Source organism: Barbus barbus (genome assembly GCF_936440315.1).
Source record: "Barbus barbus genome assembly, chromosome: 45".
Classification (NCBI taxonomy): Eukaryota; Metazoa; Chordata; class Actinopteri; order Cypriniformes; family Cyprinidae; genus Barbus; species Barbus barbus.
In genome coordinates, this window is record NC_136723.1 from 24,830,426 (window position 1) to 24,846,655 (window position 16,230).

General features: G+C 38.3%; 1 protein-coding gene across 1 annotated transcript in view; it reads right to left on the bottom strand.

Moving 5' to 3' along the window:
• Window positions 1-856: 856 nt before the first annotated feature.
• The window catches only part of LOC306863760 (transcription factor RFX3), a 33,482-nt gene continuing 18,108 nt past the window's right edge, over window positions 857-16,230 (bottom strand). The window contains exons 8-17 of the mRNA XM_079407302.1: window positions 16,092-16,216; window positions 15,890-16,002; window positions 14,982-15,097; window positions 14,737-14,891; window positions 13,649-13,746; window positions 13,398-13,547; window positions 11,850-12,058; window positions 3,325-3,478; window positions 3,178-3,220; window positions 857-2,328 (exon numbers count right to left, since the gene is read on the bottom strand). Of these exons, the coding sequence (XP_079263428.1) occupies window positions 2,051-2,328; window positions 3,178-3,220; window positions 3,325-3,478; window positions 11,850-12,058; window positions 13,398-13,547; window positions 13,649-13,746; window positions 14,737-14,891; window positions 14,982-15,097; window positions 15,890-16,002; window positions 16,092-16,216 (1,441 nt within the window). The 3' untranslated portion in view covers window positions 857-2,050. The remainder of the gene's footprint in view (window positions 2,329-3,177; window positions 3,221-3,324; window positions 3,479-11,849; window positions 12,059-13,397; window positions 13,548-13,648; window positions 13,747-14,736; window positions 14,892-14,981; window positions 15,098-15,889; window positions 16,003-16,091; window positions 16,217-16,230) is intronic.

Sequence of the window (16,230 nt, forward strand, 5' to 3'; positions counted from 1 at the left end):
GTGTCCACCGTGATAAATCAGGTGGCAGATGTTTACGCAAGACTATGAATATTCTCTGGCGGTGTGGCTTTCAATACAAACACCATCGGTGACGCTTCACTGGTTCTGACGTAATGAAAAGCTGTTGTTTGGGTTAAGGCACTAAGATGAACCCGAGGTACATAAAATCCCTGACATTCGCTCTGTTCAGTAACATCGCACAGGTGCGAGAGGCAACGAAGCTTCGACATGGCCCAGGATAGCCTGTTGTCTCTTGTGTTTTTGGTCCAATTAGTAAAAAGAAAAGACCCACAACACAGTTTGCACATGCAGCATATATGTACAATGACCAAAGAAACCTCATTTTCAAGCTAGCAGTCGACTACATCTACAAACAGAAGGCAATTGGAAACACTCAGACTGCAAAGTACAGAAGGTGAAAAGGCAAGCTCATTACGTTCGGTACGAGTTGTCTAGCTTGCTTCGATTCTAGCAGCACAGATACACAGCGAGACTTTCCACTCCCTAACCAAAGAGCAAGCAACGCTTGGGCAATTACATCTAAACAAAACCAGAAATAATGACCAGAAGTGAGAAAGAGTGACTGCACTGCAAAAAATACTATTTTGTCTTGTTTTCTAGTATAAACATCTAAACATTCTTCAATCAACATACATTTATTGCACAAGTAAAAATGATTTAAGATATGTCTTGTTTTCTGTAAAAAAATGTTAGTTTTTGCTTAAAACAACCAAAAATATCTGCCAACGGGGCAAGAAAAATGATCTTATATAGCCTTTGAATTAAGATTTTTCTCACCCCATTGGCAGATATTTTTGGTTGTTTTAAGCAAAGGTTTTATTATTATTTTTTTTTTGTAAACAAGACTTCAATAAATCATTTTACTAGTCAAGTAAATGCATCTTGATTCATGAATGTTTAGATGTTTCTACTAGAAAACAAGACTAAAGTACTGAGTAAGAGAATGATTGTTTGCAGTGAATGTTCCAGAATCACTGTTTCTCTGGTGGAACTAGTGGCTTGGATTTGAGTTCTGGGTCCTCCAGAAAGGGTTTCTTTAAACCCAGGTCAAACAAAAGTGCACTTCCATAATATACTTTAAGTGCTCTATTTTCACACTTTAATTTTGTACTTAAATATACTAAAACCGATTCTTTAGTACTTCTTAAGATCGTGTACTCAACTCTGCAAACCATGAATATAAACTAAAATGAGCTTTCACCATACTATTTCTGTATTTAAAAAACATATTTAGTCATCGCTTGTAGTACACTTGAGTGTAGTAGTGTATGAAAGATGTTCAAGTGTACTACAAATGGTAACTAAATACGTTTTTTAAACACAGAGATGGTAAACTGCAAATAAATTATTCTCTTAGTATTTTTGACTTGTTTTCTGGTATACATATCTAAATTCTTGAATCGAGATGAATTTACTGTACAAGTAAAATAATAATAATAAAAAAAAAATATGTTAGTTTTTCCATAAAACAAGCAAAAATGTCTGCTAATGGGGCAAGAAAAATCATCTTGTTTAGCCTTTGAATTAAGATGATTGTTCTTACCACATTGGCAGATATTTTTGCTTGTTGTTGATCATTTCAAAAAAGACTTATCTTAAATCATTTTACTTGTTTAGTAAATGCATCTTGATTCAAGAATGTTTAGATGTTTATGCTAGAAAACAAGACCAAAATACTAAGAAAATCATTTAAAAGCTCATTTTAGTTCATATTCATGGTGTTTTAAAATAGGTCCGTTGAGTACAGTTAGAGGAGTTAGAAGTTTAAGTACTAAAGAATCATTTTTAGTTTATTAGAGCGCACTTTAAGTATATTATGGAAGCGCACTTTTTTCACCGGGGAATATTAGGGCTTTAAACTTTACAATCAGCATCTCATCACATCCTAAAGTTGATTTACTAGAGCTTTGCGGATGATCCCACTGAGTCTGTGTCATGGAGATCCGTTTCAGCTAAGGATAAGAACAGACGTTTTGGAGACGGATGGTAGTGAAAGCACAGATGGGGATAAGAGAGAGAGGACGGCGTTTCAGACCGAGGCGTACGTGTTTCCCACGCTGCCGCAGTGGCGGATGGTGCTGGTTGCGGTCGAGCTGAGGATGTGCTCGGTGTGATTGCCGGCGGTCGGGGGCAAAGAGCTGAGCATGCTGGGTTGAACTACGCCCACCACCGCGCTGCTGCCGTCCTCCATGGCTCCCACCTGCAGCACCTGGATGACCTCCGTCTCCGCTTTCTCCCGCTTGGCCAGAGGCTCGTCTGACTCCTCCATCTCCTCGTCCAAATCGCTGTCCATCTCGCTCACCTCGTCTAGCAGACATCAGAAAGAAGCAGAATGTCATTCGCAACCCATTTCACTTCAACAGTGCAATTTTTCATTTTTGGGATAGTTCGCCTAAAAATTAAAATTAGGTTTACTGACCCTATATTTTTTTTTTTACAAAAGGAGTTTTTTTTTAAAACAATGTCCCGCGCTTGCTTGTCCGTACACTACCAGTCAAAAGTGTCTGAACAGTAAGTTTTGAACAGTCTTCTGCTCACCAAGCCTGCATTTATTTGATCCAAAGTACAGCACAAACAGTAAAATGTTTACTATTTAAAATAACTGTTTTCTATTTGAATATATGTTAAAATGTAATTTATTCCTGTGATCAAAGCTGTATTTTCAGCATCATTACAATATGCTGACTTGCTGCTCAAGAAACATATAAGAGTAAAAAATTTTGGGATGAGCGCATGCAGGACATTTTTTGTTTTTAAATTTGCTTTTGTGGTCCGAAAAAGAAAGAGGGGCATATGGCATTAGAACACCAAAAGAGTGAGTAAATTATAAAGTAATATTCTTTTTTGTTTTTTAATATTCTAAATGGTTTTTTTTTTCTTTTTTTAGCTATAAAGATAAAAATGGACAACTAAGAGGGATTGGTGATGTCAGCCAAAAAGGAAAACATAATGTGTGATGATGAATGCCGATATACCAAAAATTGCCTTATGATGGAGGAGTACAGCGTTCGTACAGCAATGGCTCATCCAGCAATCTCGTCTCTCAAAGGAAAGCAACAAATCCCCTACTGGTCTAAAGTGGCTGGGCTTGTTAGTCTGGACTGTAATTATGTAACTCTGGGTGTAATGAGGTCTCAGCTTGCAGTCTGAGCTTACCTTTGTCGATGTTGGCAGGTGACATGGTATTCAGGTCCTGAAACTGTGATAGATGGAGCAGCACAAAGAAATGGCAATTAGAGAGAAAGCCCGACTTCATGGCACTTTACAGCTCATGCTGAGCTCCACAAACAGCACCGTCTTTACCTCTCCCATAACTCCGATGGGCGTCTCTCCCGTCGCTTGAGCGACGCGGTGTTCCACCAGATAGAACATGTACTCGTCGTACAGCAGCCGGATCAAGTGGAAAGAGCCGAAACTCGCAGCGCTGCGAAGGGTCAAATCTCTGATGACCATAGAGCTGCAAGAGTCCCACAAAACATGCAAGTAAAAAATAGAGTTGGCACTTCGCTCTTAAAGTATTAGTTCCAGAATACAAGTCTTCAGTCGAAAAGAAAGTAAGGTTTTCGAGGAAAACATGCCAGGATTTTTCTCCATATAACGGACTTCAATGGGAATCAACGGGTTGAAGGTCCAAACTGCAGGTTCAGTGCAGCTTCAAACGGCTTTACACTAACGATATTATCAATATCGCGATAGCAAAACGGTCTCCATATTATCGTGGTCACATGACGGTATGAAACAATAGGTCTTTCAAGCAAAAGGTGTAGTTTTTAAAATATATTTAAACTTCTTTTTTTAACATAAAACGGTTTTTAAAGTTGTGTTTTGGGCCATTATGCCATCTGTCAAACAAACTCGAAGCGAAAGCACAATATAGTCTCTTCTTCAAGTGTGTCTGAGTGTTTTAAAGCGAAGCTGCACTTGGTTCAGACGATCAGCTGCTGATCCGGTGTTTTCTGCGTCTCAGAATGAATGAATGCAGTCACTGCTGGGAGTTTAGCACACGTTTGGGAACAAAGTTCTGCTTTATTTCAGCTGCAGATGATTACAGCTTTTCACTAGATTTGTAGTGAGACGGGTTTTTGTTTTCTCTGAAGCTGGAGTTCCTTCAAAATAAAAGCGTAAAGTACAGCATGAATTACTGACAGCGAGCGGTTTAAATGCAGTCCAAACTCACAATATCTCTCTAAGTGTAGAAATTAGGAAAGTAGTATTGTAATTTCCCTTGTAAGAATTACAGAAACTCAGACACTTTGGACTCCCGAGATGGATAACACACACACAGTGCATTAACATACAGACATCTGTCTCCACATCCCACTGAGAGAGAATACAAGAAAATGCCTCTCTCACATATGCATCAGTTCCTTTTCATCCACTTCTCCCCTCACCCATCTCTCCTTTCACTCAGCTCACTCAGAATGGCCAATAGCAGAAATTTAATGTTCTACATTAATGCAAGTGTTATTTACAGTCATGTTTGGTATCATTTGAATTGTCTCAGAGCGACTGGTACAATGGTCTCATTCTTATAAGAAGTAAACTAAAAGGTAATACAAATCCTAAGAGTTCAGAGACATTTTGCATACTGTAGAGGGCGGACCGCACCTAATGGTTTTCATGCAAATTACCTTCTGTCCCTAAAGGTGCCAACTTGGCTTGATCAAAGCAAATCCAAATTGTTAGTTCCTGTCTCGAGTTTGGGGGATGTTTATTCTGGTCTGAAGTACTTAAAGAGAATGTGGCAAAAGGATCGGGGCGATTCTGTAGTCAGAAGCCCGTAGTGTAATACCTTACACTATGTATTTCTATAAAGTCAGGTATGCATTCTTTACTCATAGATTTATCTTTGAGAATTCGATGTTTTGTATTGATATGATTTGATCTCTTTGAATTGCTGTGGAATTGAAATAATACATACAGTATTTACCTGACTGATAATAAATTGTTACATTTGACCTTATTCTGTTTTACTCTGTAATTATTGACTCTAGTAGATTACGTTGCATCCTTGTTAAAGACATGAGCAACCGAATGAACGAGTAAATATAAAGTCAAGAGTTAACTAGAATAATCAAATATCAGAATAATAAATTAGAAATGGACAAGCAATCAATTTGTATTTCAAGTTAAATACGAGGTCATAAAGAAATGGAGTCAGATTAAATGGAGTAATGGAGTCAGATTAGAGTTTAATTAAAATTGAAGAACTTTGCACATTTGGAAAGACCGAGCACGCAGGAAACCTTCATCCACCACCGGAGACCTTCCTTGGGCCGGATGCGTGGAGCCTTACAAAGTGGTGACCCCGACGTGATCTCGCAACAGACGAGCAACGTCTTTCCAGCGCGAATTTCGCTTTGATTCTCACTGACGGAGAATATTGAGGTTTGAGCTTCTCCTTCCCTGTCTGCAACCGCTGCGGTAAGTTCCTTCATTTTACTTTTGTGTTGAGGGAAAGCTTTTTGCATCTCACATATAGACACATTTTTAGAACGGGTCGGTATACCCATATCTGTTTTAGACCGGAGCCGAAAAATCCGGTGGGCAAAAGAATTAGCTAGAAAACATGGCTTTTCAGGGACAGTACAGCAGCAGTGCAGATCAAGAGATCATGGGAATTCACGCCGCACACATAAAAAATATCCTTCTTCATTTAAACGATAAAGGATTAAACCTTACGTGGAAAAACAATGAAATCATATCCTGGTTTTTGGCAGGAGAAAAATTGACATCTAAATCAAAAGATAAAAAGACAACAGCTGCCATTGTCTACTTACTTCGGAAAAACGACCTAGAAACATTAGCCGAAAATGAGCGCATAATGGCGAGTCTCAGAGAAATTGAGAAAGCGCGTTCGGATGAATTACAAAAGCTTAGAGCACAGGTCGAGGCGTTTACATACGAAAGACAAGGTTGGGCAAGGAAAAGTGAAAACATGGCGAGAAAAATAGATGCGCTTCAGGAGAAACTCCAAACAGGCAGTAATTATATATCTGCTCTTGAAGAATGTTGCGACAATGTCGGATTTCCAGTGGCCGCAGTTAAGAAAGCAGCACTGGATGAGACTTTTGATCCTGATAAAAACAGCGATCATGATGTAGCCACATTAGAGAGTCAAACACGGAGAGAAACTCGTAACCGAGCTCCCGTTCAGAGACATGAACAAAGTCAGCGAAGTCCGATTATAACAAGAGCTAACGTTAAACCCAGCGAAAAGCCCTCCGCGTCAGCTAGAGTTGCTGTACTCAAAACCATGACAAACGCAAATGATGAAATAACCAAGATTAGCCGGCCACTAACATGTGAAGAGTGTTCAAAACATAAGCAGATCGTGGGAATGATTCCCAAAAGAGGGCCATTCCAACCATACTGGGAAGCACTGATGTTACAAGCCACAGTGTACAAATTAGAAACTAGGGATGTATGGCAAATCGCACTATTAACCATCCCGGATGAACTCCGATCAAAATTAACCCCTCAAATGAAATCTGGAGACGTAGTCAAGCGAAACAATAATGAATCTGACGAGGCTATATATGAAAGATTAAAACTGGCGTTGCTAGACTTGAGAGGACCACCAAGCGCGGATTGGGGCAGGATACTAGAAATTAAACAGGGCAGCAACGAGCCGTTTGAAATATACGCCGAACGTCTGTGGGTAACATACAAAGAACATTCCGGTCTAGAAAATACAAGCCGTGATGACGAACCGTTATTACAACTCATAAAGAACAATGCTGGCACTCCAGTCCAAAATGCATTGTCAAATGGAGTAGATCCAACTGAAAACACGTTCAGAACAATAGTGTGTTGGGGTTCAAGAATAGAACAGGGATACAACAGATGGAAATCTAGAACTTTTAGTTCAGAGAAAGCATGTGCTACTACTCAAGATAGCGTGCCAGTTTCAGTCCTTAAGGTGATGCAACACCATAATAGCACAGAGTCATGTACCAGAATGCATGGTGTAAAGGAAGCATTAGGGAGTCATAAAAAACCTCAAACTCCAGGAGAACACAGCAGACAACTGTATGGTGAAGACAGCAGGTTTTGTAGTTCCTGTCTTAAAACAGGCCACACAGAGGAGAAATGTTGGTCACTGGGAAGAGGTAGACCTCCACCTTATTTTCTGAAACATAGGATTTCACTTTCTAAATGTAAAGACCAATTGTTTACATGTAACAAGTCATCCTCATTTAAAACTCTTTGTGAGGTAACTGCATTGCTGATGCAAGGCCTCCAGATGTTGACTTCACTTGCTAGTGGGCTAGCAGCTTAATAGTGATGACTTTAAAATGTAAACATCCCAGTTTCAATGATCTTGTTTGAATTTTAAAATTTGTAATTGTGCTAAACACAATGTGCACATGTTACACACATTATAGTTGTTTGTGCTACTACATGTGCACATAGGCTAGTTGAGTTTATTCTTTATGAAACACATGACTGCTTCACTGTAAGTGTACGAAACACTTAGGTTTAAGGTTGTAGATGCTACATACATGCTAGAACGTGTCTCTTGTGTGAAATTAGAATAACTGTAATACTGGAATTGCATTGCAATTTAAGTTACATGTGTGTGTTTATGTTGAATTTGTTTGTCTCTTGGGTGATACACTGCGCTATTTTCCATATAGCTGCAGTTAAACCAGATACAGGAGCATAGAATTGCCATGTGGCCACAGAGTGATTTCACAATTGTCTTAATGAAAATGATCAGCAAGACTAAATGAAACAAATAGTCCTTTGAAAACATAAAAACAGTGATTGTGCATTGCATCAGCTCTGACCTGCCTTTCCATATTTAAATGAATTAACACGTGAATTATATTTGTGACAACTTAGATCTTGTTGCAGATTGATATGCTATGCTACCCAGTGCCAAAAGGGAGGAGTTGGGTTTTCATTTTAATAAGTGTGGCACAAGCGAATGCAAACCAATTCACTCGTCGCTGGGTAGCACCAACCAAAATTTTAACCACCCAATCTTCTAAATTTTCTAGAAAAATGCTAAAAGGGAGGTGAAAAATACTCAAAATTAACTGTGGTTCTCTCAGTATTTGGTTCTGTTTCAGGTTGACCACTGCAATTCCTTGAAAGTGAGATACCAGGAAGGCACCTGATGCCAGCTGCATCAAGCCAGGACGGCGGAATTGTTAAATTAACTGTGGTTCTCTCAGTATTTGGTTCTGTTTCAGGTTGACCACTGCAATTCCTTGAAGGTGAGATACCAGGAAGGCACCTGATGCCAGCTGCATCAAGCCAGGACGGCGGAATTGTTAGAAATAACCTGAAATTGCAGGAGATGGGTGCAATAACACTTCAAGAGGCCAGTCACATCTCACAATAGCACACTACCACACAAATATCTACATGGCCTTTCCGGATTAGCACCGGAACTAAATTTTTGCAACACAGATTGTTATAGATTAGACTTCACCCATCTCCCAGACACGAGCACAGAACACAAACCTCCACCATCGCATCATCACCTCATCTAGACTGTCCAGTCTGAACACTGCACACCACAGAAAACAATGATGGCTTAGATTCCAAATGTGGTACCCCACTAAAGATCTATTGTCCATCTTCACACTGACAGAAACACATAGATTCTCACACATAGGATTTAGTTAATCCCATGATGGCAGTCTCAGAAAGACACACACAATAGTTATGATTTACAACCATCTGCCAACTCATGGAAAACATAATACATTTGTATGGCTACTGTCACAAATCGATGATGTATAATTCTGAATGCAGAGTCAAATCTGCCATGAAAATTCAAAAGATTTAAACTTTCTGATTGGTATTGGGATGTTTTGACAAACCAGAGGGCCCGCTGGTTTCCCAACACATCACTAATAACAGAAATATTATATGAAGTGTTGGCACTTCTGTTCATTAACTACAAAATTTACAACTTGAATATGCCATCGAATGTGACGTAGCTTGTATAACACACACATACACATACACACACACATATACACACACACACACACAATTACAAAGGATCCAGGATCTCCATTCTCGTACCTAAGCACACTTTAGATCACTACCTTGAAATCTTAGGTGACTTTGCATTGGAGAATTATATGTATGTCTACACCTTTGTAATTGAGATTGAATGTTTATTATTATTGTCATATGTTTCAATGATGCATACCATTTTTATAAACATGTAAGGTACACTGACTTTTTGCTACTTTTCATATAAGCCACTCAGACCAAGCATTCTGTAATTCCACTACCATTAAAAATCCATCAGAGCGGTAGTGAGGATTTGACTGTTTTAAAATGAGACCTCAAATGACACCAGAGACCCAATGTACCATTCGCACTTGTTGACATGATATTATGTTTTTTGCCTTGTTATATGTTCTTGTGCCAAATCTCACAGCTTTCTACATCGAGTTCATCATTGGTCAATCGTTGAGCCATTAAGATGCTGTTTAAGTGTCTCACACAAAGCAGTATGTAACCAGCGAGAACCCTTCACCTAGTGAAATCTGCCCAGAAATCTGCACAATTGAAGGTGACGAGATTCAACAAAAGAGGCAAGGAAGTCCTAGGGAGGTGTCACTACAGACAGAGATTTCTCCATGATGGAACGACTCAAGAAATGAAAGGATGCACACGTGTTGTTCTCAACCAGACAGGTGAAACCCTGAACCCGTTCATCTACCTGCTGAGTTCAAGCTACATGCACCTGCTGAGACTGGTACACACAAAGGCCTTTCTAAAGGCATACACAGCTGCAAATACTACATCACAAGGACCACAGCAAGTGTCTGACAAGTGACCTCTTTGGGAATCATTTGGAATTGACCCACGTGGTCAAAGGGAGGAAATCTGTAAGAATTACAGAAACTCAGACACTTTGGACTCCCGAGATGGATAACACACACACAGTGCATTAACATACAGACATCTGTCTCCACATCCCACTGAGAGAGAATACAAGAAAATGCCTCTCTCACATATGCATCAGTTCCTTTTCATCCACTTCTCCCCTCACCCATCTCTCCTTTCACTCAGCTCACTCAGAATGGCCAATAGCAGAAATTTAATGTTCTACATTAATGCAAGTGTTATTTACAGTCATGTTTGGTATCATTTGAATTGTCTCAGAGCGACTGGTACAATGGTCTCATTCTTATAAGAAGTAAACTAAAAGGTAATACAAATCCTAAGAGTTCAGAGACATTTTGCATACTGTAGAGGGCGGACCGCACCTAATGGTTTTCATGCAAATTACCTTCTGTCCCTAAAGGTGCCAACTTGGCTTGATCAAAGCAAATCCAAATTGTTAGTTCCTGTCTCGAGTTTGGGGGATGTTTATTCTGGTCTGAAGTACTTAAAGAGAATGTGGCAAAAGGATCGGGGCGATTCTGTAGTCAGAAGCCCGTAGTGTAATACCTTACACTATGTATTTCTATAAAGTCAGGTATGCATTCTTTACTCATAGATTTATCTTTGAGAATTCGATGTTTTGTATTGATATGATTTGATCTCTTTGAATTGCTGTGGAATTGAAATAATACATACAGTATTTACCTGACTGATAATAAATTGTTACATTTGACCTTATTCTGTTTTACTCTGTAATTATTGACTCTAGTAGATTACGTTGCATCCTTGTTAAAGACATGAGCAACCGAATGAACGAGTAAATATAAAGTCAAGAGTTAACTAGAATAATCAAATATCAGAATAATAAATTAGAAATGGACAAGCAATCAATTTGTATTTCAAGTTAAATACGAGGTCATAAAGAAATGGAGTCAGATTAAATGGAGTAATGGAGTCAGATTAGAGTTTAATTAAAATTGAAGAACTTTGCACATTTGGAAAGACCGAGCACGCAGGAAACCTTCATCCACCACCGGAGACCTTCCTTGGGCCGGATGCGTGGAGCCTTACACCCTACTGCAGTGTAAAGCAAAAATAATATACCTATTCATTTTCATTTATTTTACTGAGCGATTGTTTTACAATATATGGCTATTACTGTCGTTGTTGTTGTTATTATTATTATTATTATTCTAATTTGATTGTCTTCCTAAAACAGCAGTGTGAATGTAATTCAGACACGAATAAAAAGAGGGTTGAGTCTCCTTTAAAGTTCAGGTACAAGTTTTCTTAGTTAAGAAACATGGGTTGGAGCTCTTACTTTTGAACTCTCAAAGTGCATTAGATGGAAGACTTTAACTTTTTAAAATGTACAAAATTGTAATTTTTTTTCCCAGTTCTTCATTTGCCTTTTCTTTTTTTTTTTACATTTTGCAATAAATATCATATCGTGGACTTCATATCGCAATATTATTGTATCGTGAGATTTTGATATCGTTACATCCCTACTCTACATGATCCCAGCCGAGGAATAAGGGTCTTGTCTAGCGACACGATCTATTTAAATGCTCATCTTGCAATAGCTCGACCTCATGTCTTATGTAATTACGAGTGACGTTTCTAATGTGATCACGCAATGCAGGATCGTGTTGAGCCCTTTGAAGCTGCATTGAAACTGTAATCCCCACTGAAGTCCACTCTATGTAGAAACATCCTGGAATGTTTTCCTCAAATTAATTTCTTTTCAACTGAAGAAAGAAAGGCATGAATATCTTGGATGACATGGGGGTGAGTAAATTTTTGGGCATTTTTATTCTGGAAGTGAACCAATCCTTTATGTGTGTAGGAGATATTCTGGTGCGGACTTCAGTAAGATTGGTTCATTTGGTTGGTGCGATCATGGAGATCCCAGCATGTTTTCAATCCAAACAATCGAACCAAGTGTGAAAACAGCCTAAATGTCTTGCCTGTAGAAGGACCACTTGAGCAGGAACTGGCGTGCAGCTTTGGGGAGGGTGGGTTTATCCTCGTACGGCTTGAGTATTTGAGTGACCACGTTGTCCAGCCAAGCGGCCCACTGCTCCAAAGAGCTCTGCTGCTGGAGGGTGGCCTTGAAATCCTGCTCAAGGCGTTGAACTACGCCCTCTTCACACTGGCACACCCACGAGGCCTGCTCCTGCACGTCATCAACAACAAGTCAGAACATCACTACAATGGATCTTCTAATTCACATTGTAAGGCTGGAACAGGCTACACAAATTTTGCACAGATTCTTGCTCCGGCTAGTTGGCGATAGTTTGACAAAAGTCAGATCCAGTCTGCAGATTTTGGGTAGTCAACCATTGACCGATTTGACAGAAAACTGCGTAGTGCATGATGGGCAAAGACTCAAACCTGCTTGAAATTTTGAGCTAATTCATTGTTTTTATTTGTCGTGCATCTCTTAGAAACGAGGTGGACGTAACCCTAGTGAAAAATAAATATACTAAAATGTATTTGAAATACAAGCATAGAACAAATACATTTACATGTTTATGCACTTAATAAAAACACCCTGAAATTGTACTTTTAGTATAATAAACTGGTATAGTTAACCGTCTGCTAAATTGGAACAACTAATTTTAGTTTTAAAGTAGACCTCAAGTCCAACTAAAGATATACTGAAGTATATTTGGTTGTGCTAAAGTGAAACTATTGCAAGTATACTTCTGGGACATTTTTAATATCTTGCATTTAAAGACTGATATTATTCAAAGATCATACAATCCTCATTCATTTGTGACATTAAAACTAATTTTAGGCTTAATATTAAGACATTTTCATTGTGCACAAGTAGAACTCCAAATAAAGTTTAATTCTATTTTTTGTATCAGTAATTCTTGAGCGATATGTCAGTAAATATGTGTCCCTGCAGCACAAAAGCAGTCACGAGTAACACAGGTATATTTGTAGCAATAGTCAACAATACATTGTATGGATAAAAATTATACATTTCTCTTTTATGCCAAAAATCATTAGGATATTAAGATCATGTTCCATGAAGATATTTTGTACATTTCCTACCGTAAATATATCAAAACTTAATTTTTGATTAGTAATATGCATTGCTAAGAACTTAATTTGAACAACTTTAAAGGTGATTTTCTCAATATTTAGATTTTTTTTGCACCCTCAGATTCTAGATTTTCAAATAGATGTATCTCAGACAAATATTGTCCTATCATAATAATAATAATAAAAAAAAGACCCTTATGACTGGTTTTGTGGTCCAGGGTCACATATGTTAATACTTACTATACTAAACTATACTTAGCATGAAATAAATGTATTTTAAATATATTACTTTTTTACTAGATAATCCATACTTGGAATGTGCCTAGTGTTTTACAGGCTATTCAGATTTTAAAAGTTGTGTTGTGTATTCCAGCCTTTACAAAAGAGTGCATGTTCAAAACTATGGAACAAAAGTCCAGCTTTCTCGGTCAAGAGTGGATGCCACGAAGCGTAAAACATACCTGCACATTGGCAAAGTCAACGCGGTTGAGATCGCTGAGCATCTGGTTGATCTGGGAGGTGTTCTGCAGGACCGCACGGGCCGCCTGCGCCAGATGATTCAGAGACGTGTATCTGCGGAGGGTCTGAGCAAAGGCACTAACAGCGGAAACCTGTGCAAAAGAGGATGACCTTTTTGAGATTGGGATTTCTACAGCAGACAGAGGCTTTCATTATCAACTTTTCTAGATAAAACAACTGGTAACCATCTTACCTTGGTCTGGATCATTCTCTGGGGAATGCTGCTCATGGCGTTGGTGAGCCAGCCCTCAAGGCTTTTGGCAAAATTACGGATGGCTTGAGTCAAGGCACCTGTCGAACACAGATGGAGATTTAGATTTACACTGAACAGAGGACAGGCAAGATACACTACCAGAACAGTAAGATATTTAATGTTTTAAAAATATTTCTCCTCTGCTCAGCAAGCCTGCATTTATTTGATCCAAAGTACAGCAGTAAAAGTTTGAAATGTTTTTACTATTTAAAATAACTGTTTTCTATTTGAATATATTTTAAAACTTAATTTATTTCTGTGATCAAAAGTGTATTTTCAGCATCATTACTCCAGTCTTCAGTGTCACATGATCTTCAGAAATCATTCTAATATACTGATAGTATGCTCAAAAAACTATTATTATTATGTTGAAAACAGCTGAGTAGAATTGTTTCAGGTTTCTTTAATAAATAAAGTTCAGCAGAACAGCATTTACCTGAGATTTCTTTTTTGTAACATTGTCTTTATCATTACTTTTGTTAAATTTAAAGCATCCTTGCTAAATAAAAGTATTAATTTCTATAATTTTGCCCTGGAAAAAAATAAATACTGTTACAGTGTATAATGTTACTGGTATAGTTTGTTACAAAAGCTTTTTTATTTCAGATAAATGCTGATCTTTTTTTTTTGGCTGTGAATGTCCCAATTTAGGTACAGGATATAAAAAATTCAGATAAAAGAACATTGAAAAATTCATTCAAGCAACAATCTCTACCAGTGGGGTAAGAAAAATAATCTTAATTCAAAGGATAAACAAGATGATTTTTGCTCGTTTTAAGGAAAAAATAACAACATTTAGATTATTTTTTTTTTTTTTTAAGAAAACAAGACATAATATCTTAAGTAATTTTACTTGTTCAGTAAATTCATCTTGACTCAAGAATGTTTAGATGTTTATACTAGAAAACAAGACAAAAATACTAAGTAAGGGAAGAATTTTTTGCAGTGTAGTATCTGGAGAGAAGTGTGTCATGATAATCAACAATGATCAGTGCCTTTTGAGGCTATGACTATGAAGAAAGACTCACTAGGAATGGGTCTCAGAACATCAGGGATGAGGATCTCCACGAGGGCTTGATGCATCAGGTGATCACAGGTGTTCATCCACTTTAGCACCGCCTCGTTTCGGCAGAGCAGAATCAGTCTGGTCCTCGGCAGGCGGCCCTCGATCTCGCTCATGCCACTGAATCAAAAAGAATCATATTTTAATATTACTTGTTTCTCTAATAAACTGGATGAAGCACCAAAGAGGTAGGTCAGAAGAGTAACACACCTGTTTTCAGTGATGGTGACGCCCTCTATGGAGCTGGATGGAGAATAGCGCCAGAAAGTCTGCCACAGGTTCTCGATTAGATTGAACTGAAGGTTCACCACTACGTCCAAAATGGCCTGCGTGTGAAAATGGTGACAACACCTTTAAACTTGAACTCAGTGAGCTGAGAATAGGCCTTTATCACACTTCTGCGTTTGTAGAGCAGAACTTTCAAATAGTAGCGTGAAAAACTTCCACTGCACACTGCAAAAAATCATTTTCTTAGTATTTTTGTCTTATTTTCTAGTATAAATATCTAAACATTCTTGAATCAAGATGCATTTACTAAACAAGTAAAATGACAAGAAAAATTATCTTGTTTAGCCTATGAATTAAGATAATTTTTCTTGCTCCATTGGCAGATATTTTTGCTTGTTTTAAGGAAAAACTAACAAAATTTTGATAATTGTTTTTTAAAGAAAACAAGACTTAATATCTTAATTTTACTTGTCAAGTAAATGCATCTTGATTCAAGAATGTTTCAACACTAAAAATTCAATACTGATTTAAAAAAAACTGCCCAGGTATCGGATCGATATCGGTATCGGCAGATACTCAGAATTTTTGGTATCGGATCGGTAACGGTTCTGAAAAAGTGGTATCGAGCCACCCCTAATTTCTACTAGAAAACGCAAGTAAGAAAGAGAATAATTTTTGGCAATGTACATGGTAGAGCATCAGTATAAATAAACAGTTTCAAATATTGACATGTATTGCTAAGTCCAACTAAATTAGTTTAATTTTCTTCGCAAAACTGGCGTCTGTCCATTGATGATAATGCAGGTGGAAATTCCTTTAAGCTACTAATGGGAGCCGGATATGACGACACGCGGACTGTGATAAAGGTCTATTGCAGCGTAACGACTGACCTCGCAGTGCTCTCTGTACAGCGTCTGAAGGGCTTTGATGTCCTCGGGTCCAACGCCATCCACAGGCTCTCCGAGGTCAAGTTCAACAAACTCTGGCAGAGCTCTGGTCCCATCTAATAGGGCATATGGACAAATTCAGAGAAGTTCTTCTAAAACACGAATGTGCGCTAACCGTCTCCAGTGATGTTTGTGTTATGTTTACCGAGGAACTGCTGATGATGCTGGCTCTGAGCGATGAACGTCTGCTCTGCAGCGCTGGGTGTGTGTTGCCCCCCGGTGGAGAAGTTATCCCCTGCAATGCCGTCCATCTTCTGTACTGGCTTGAATCTAGAGAAGAGACA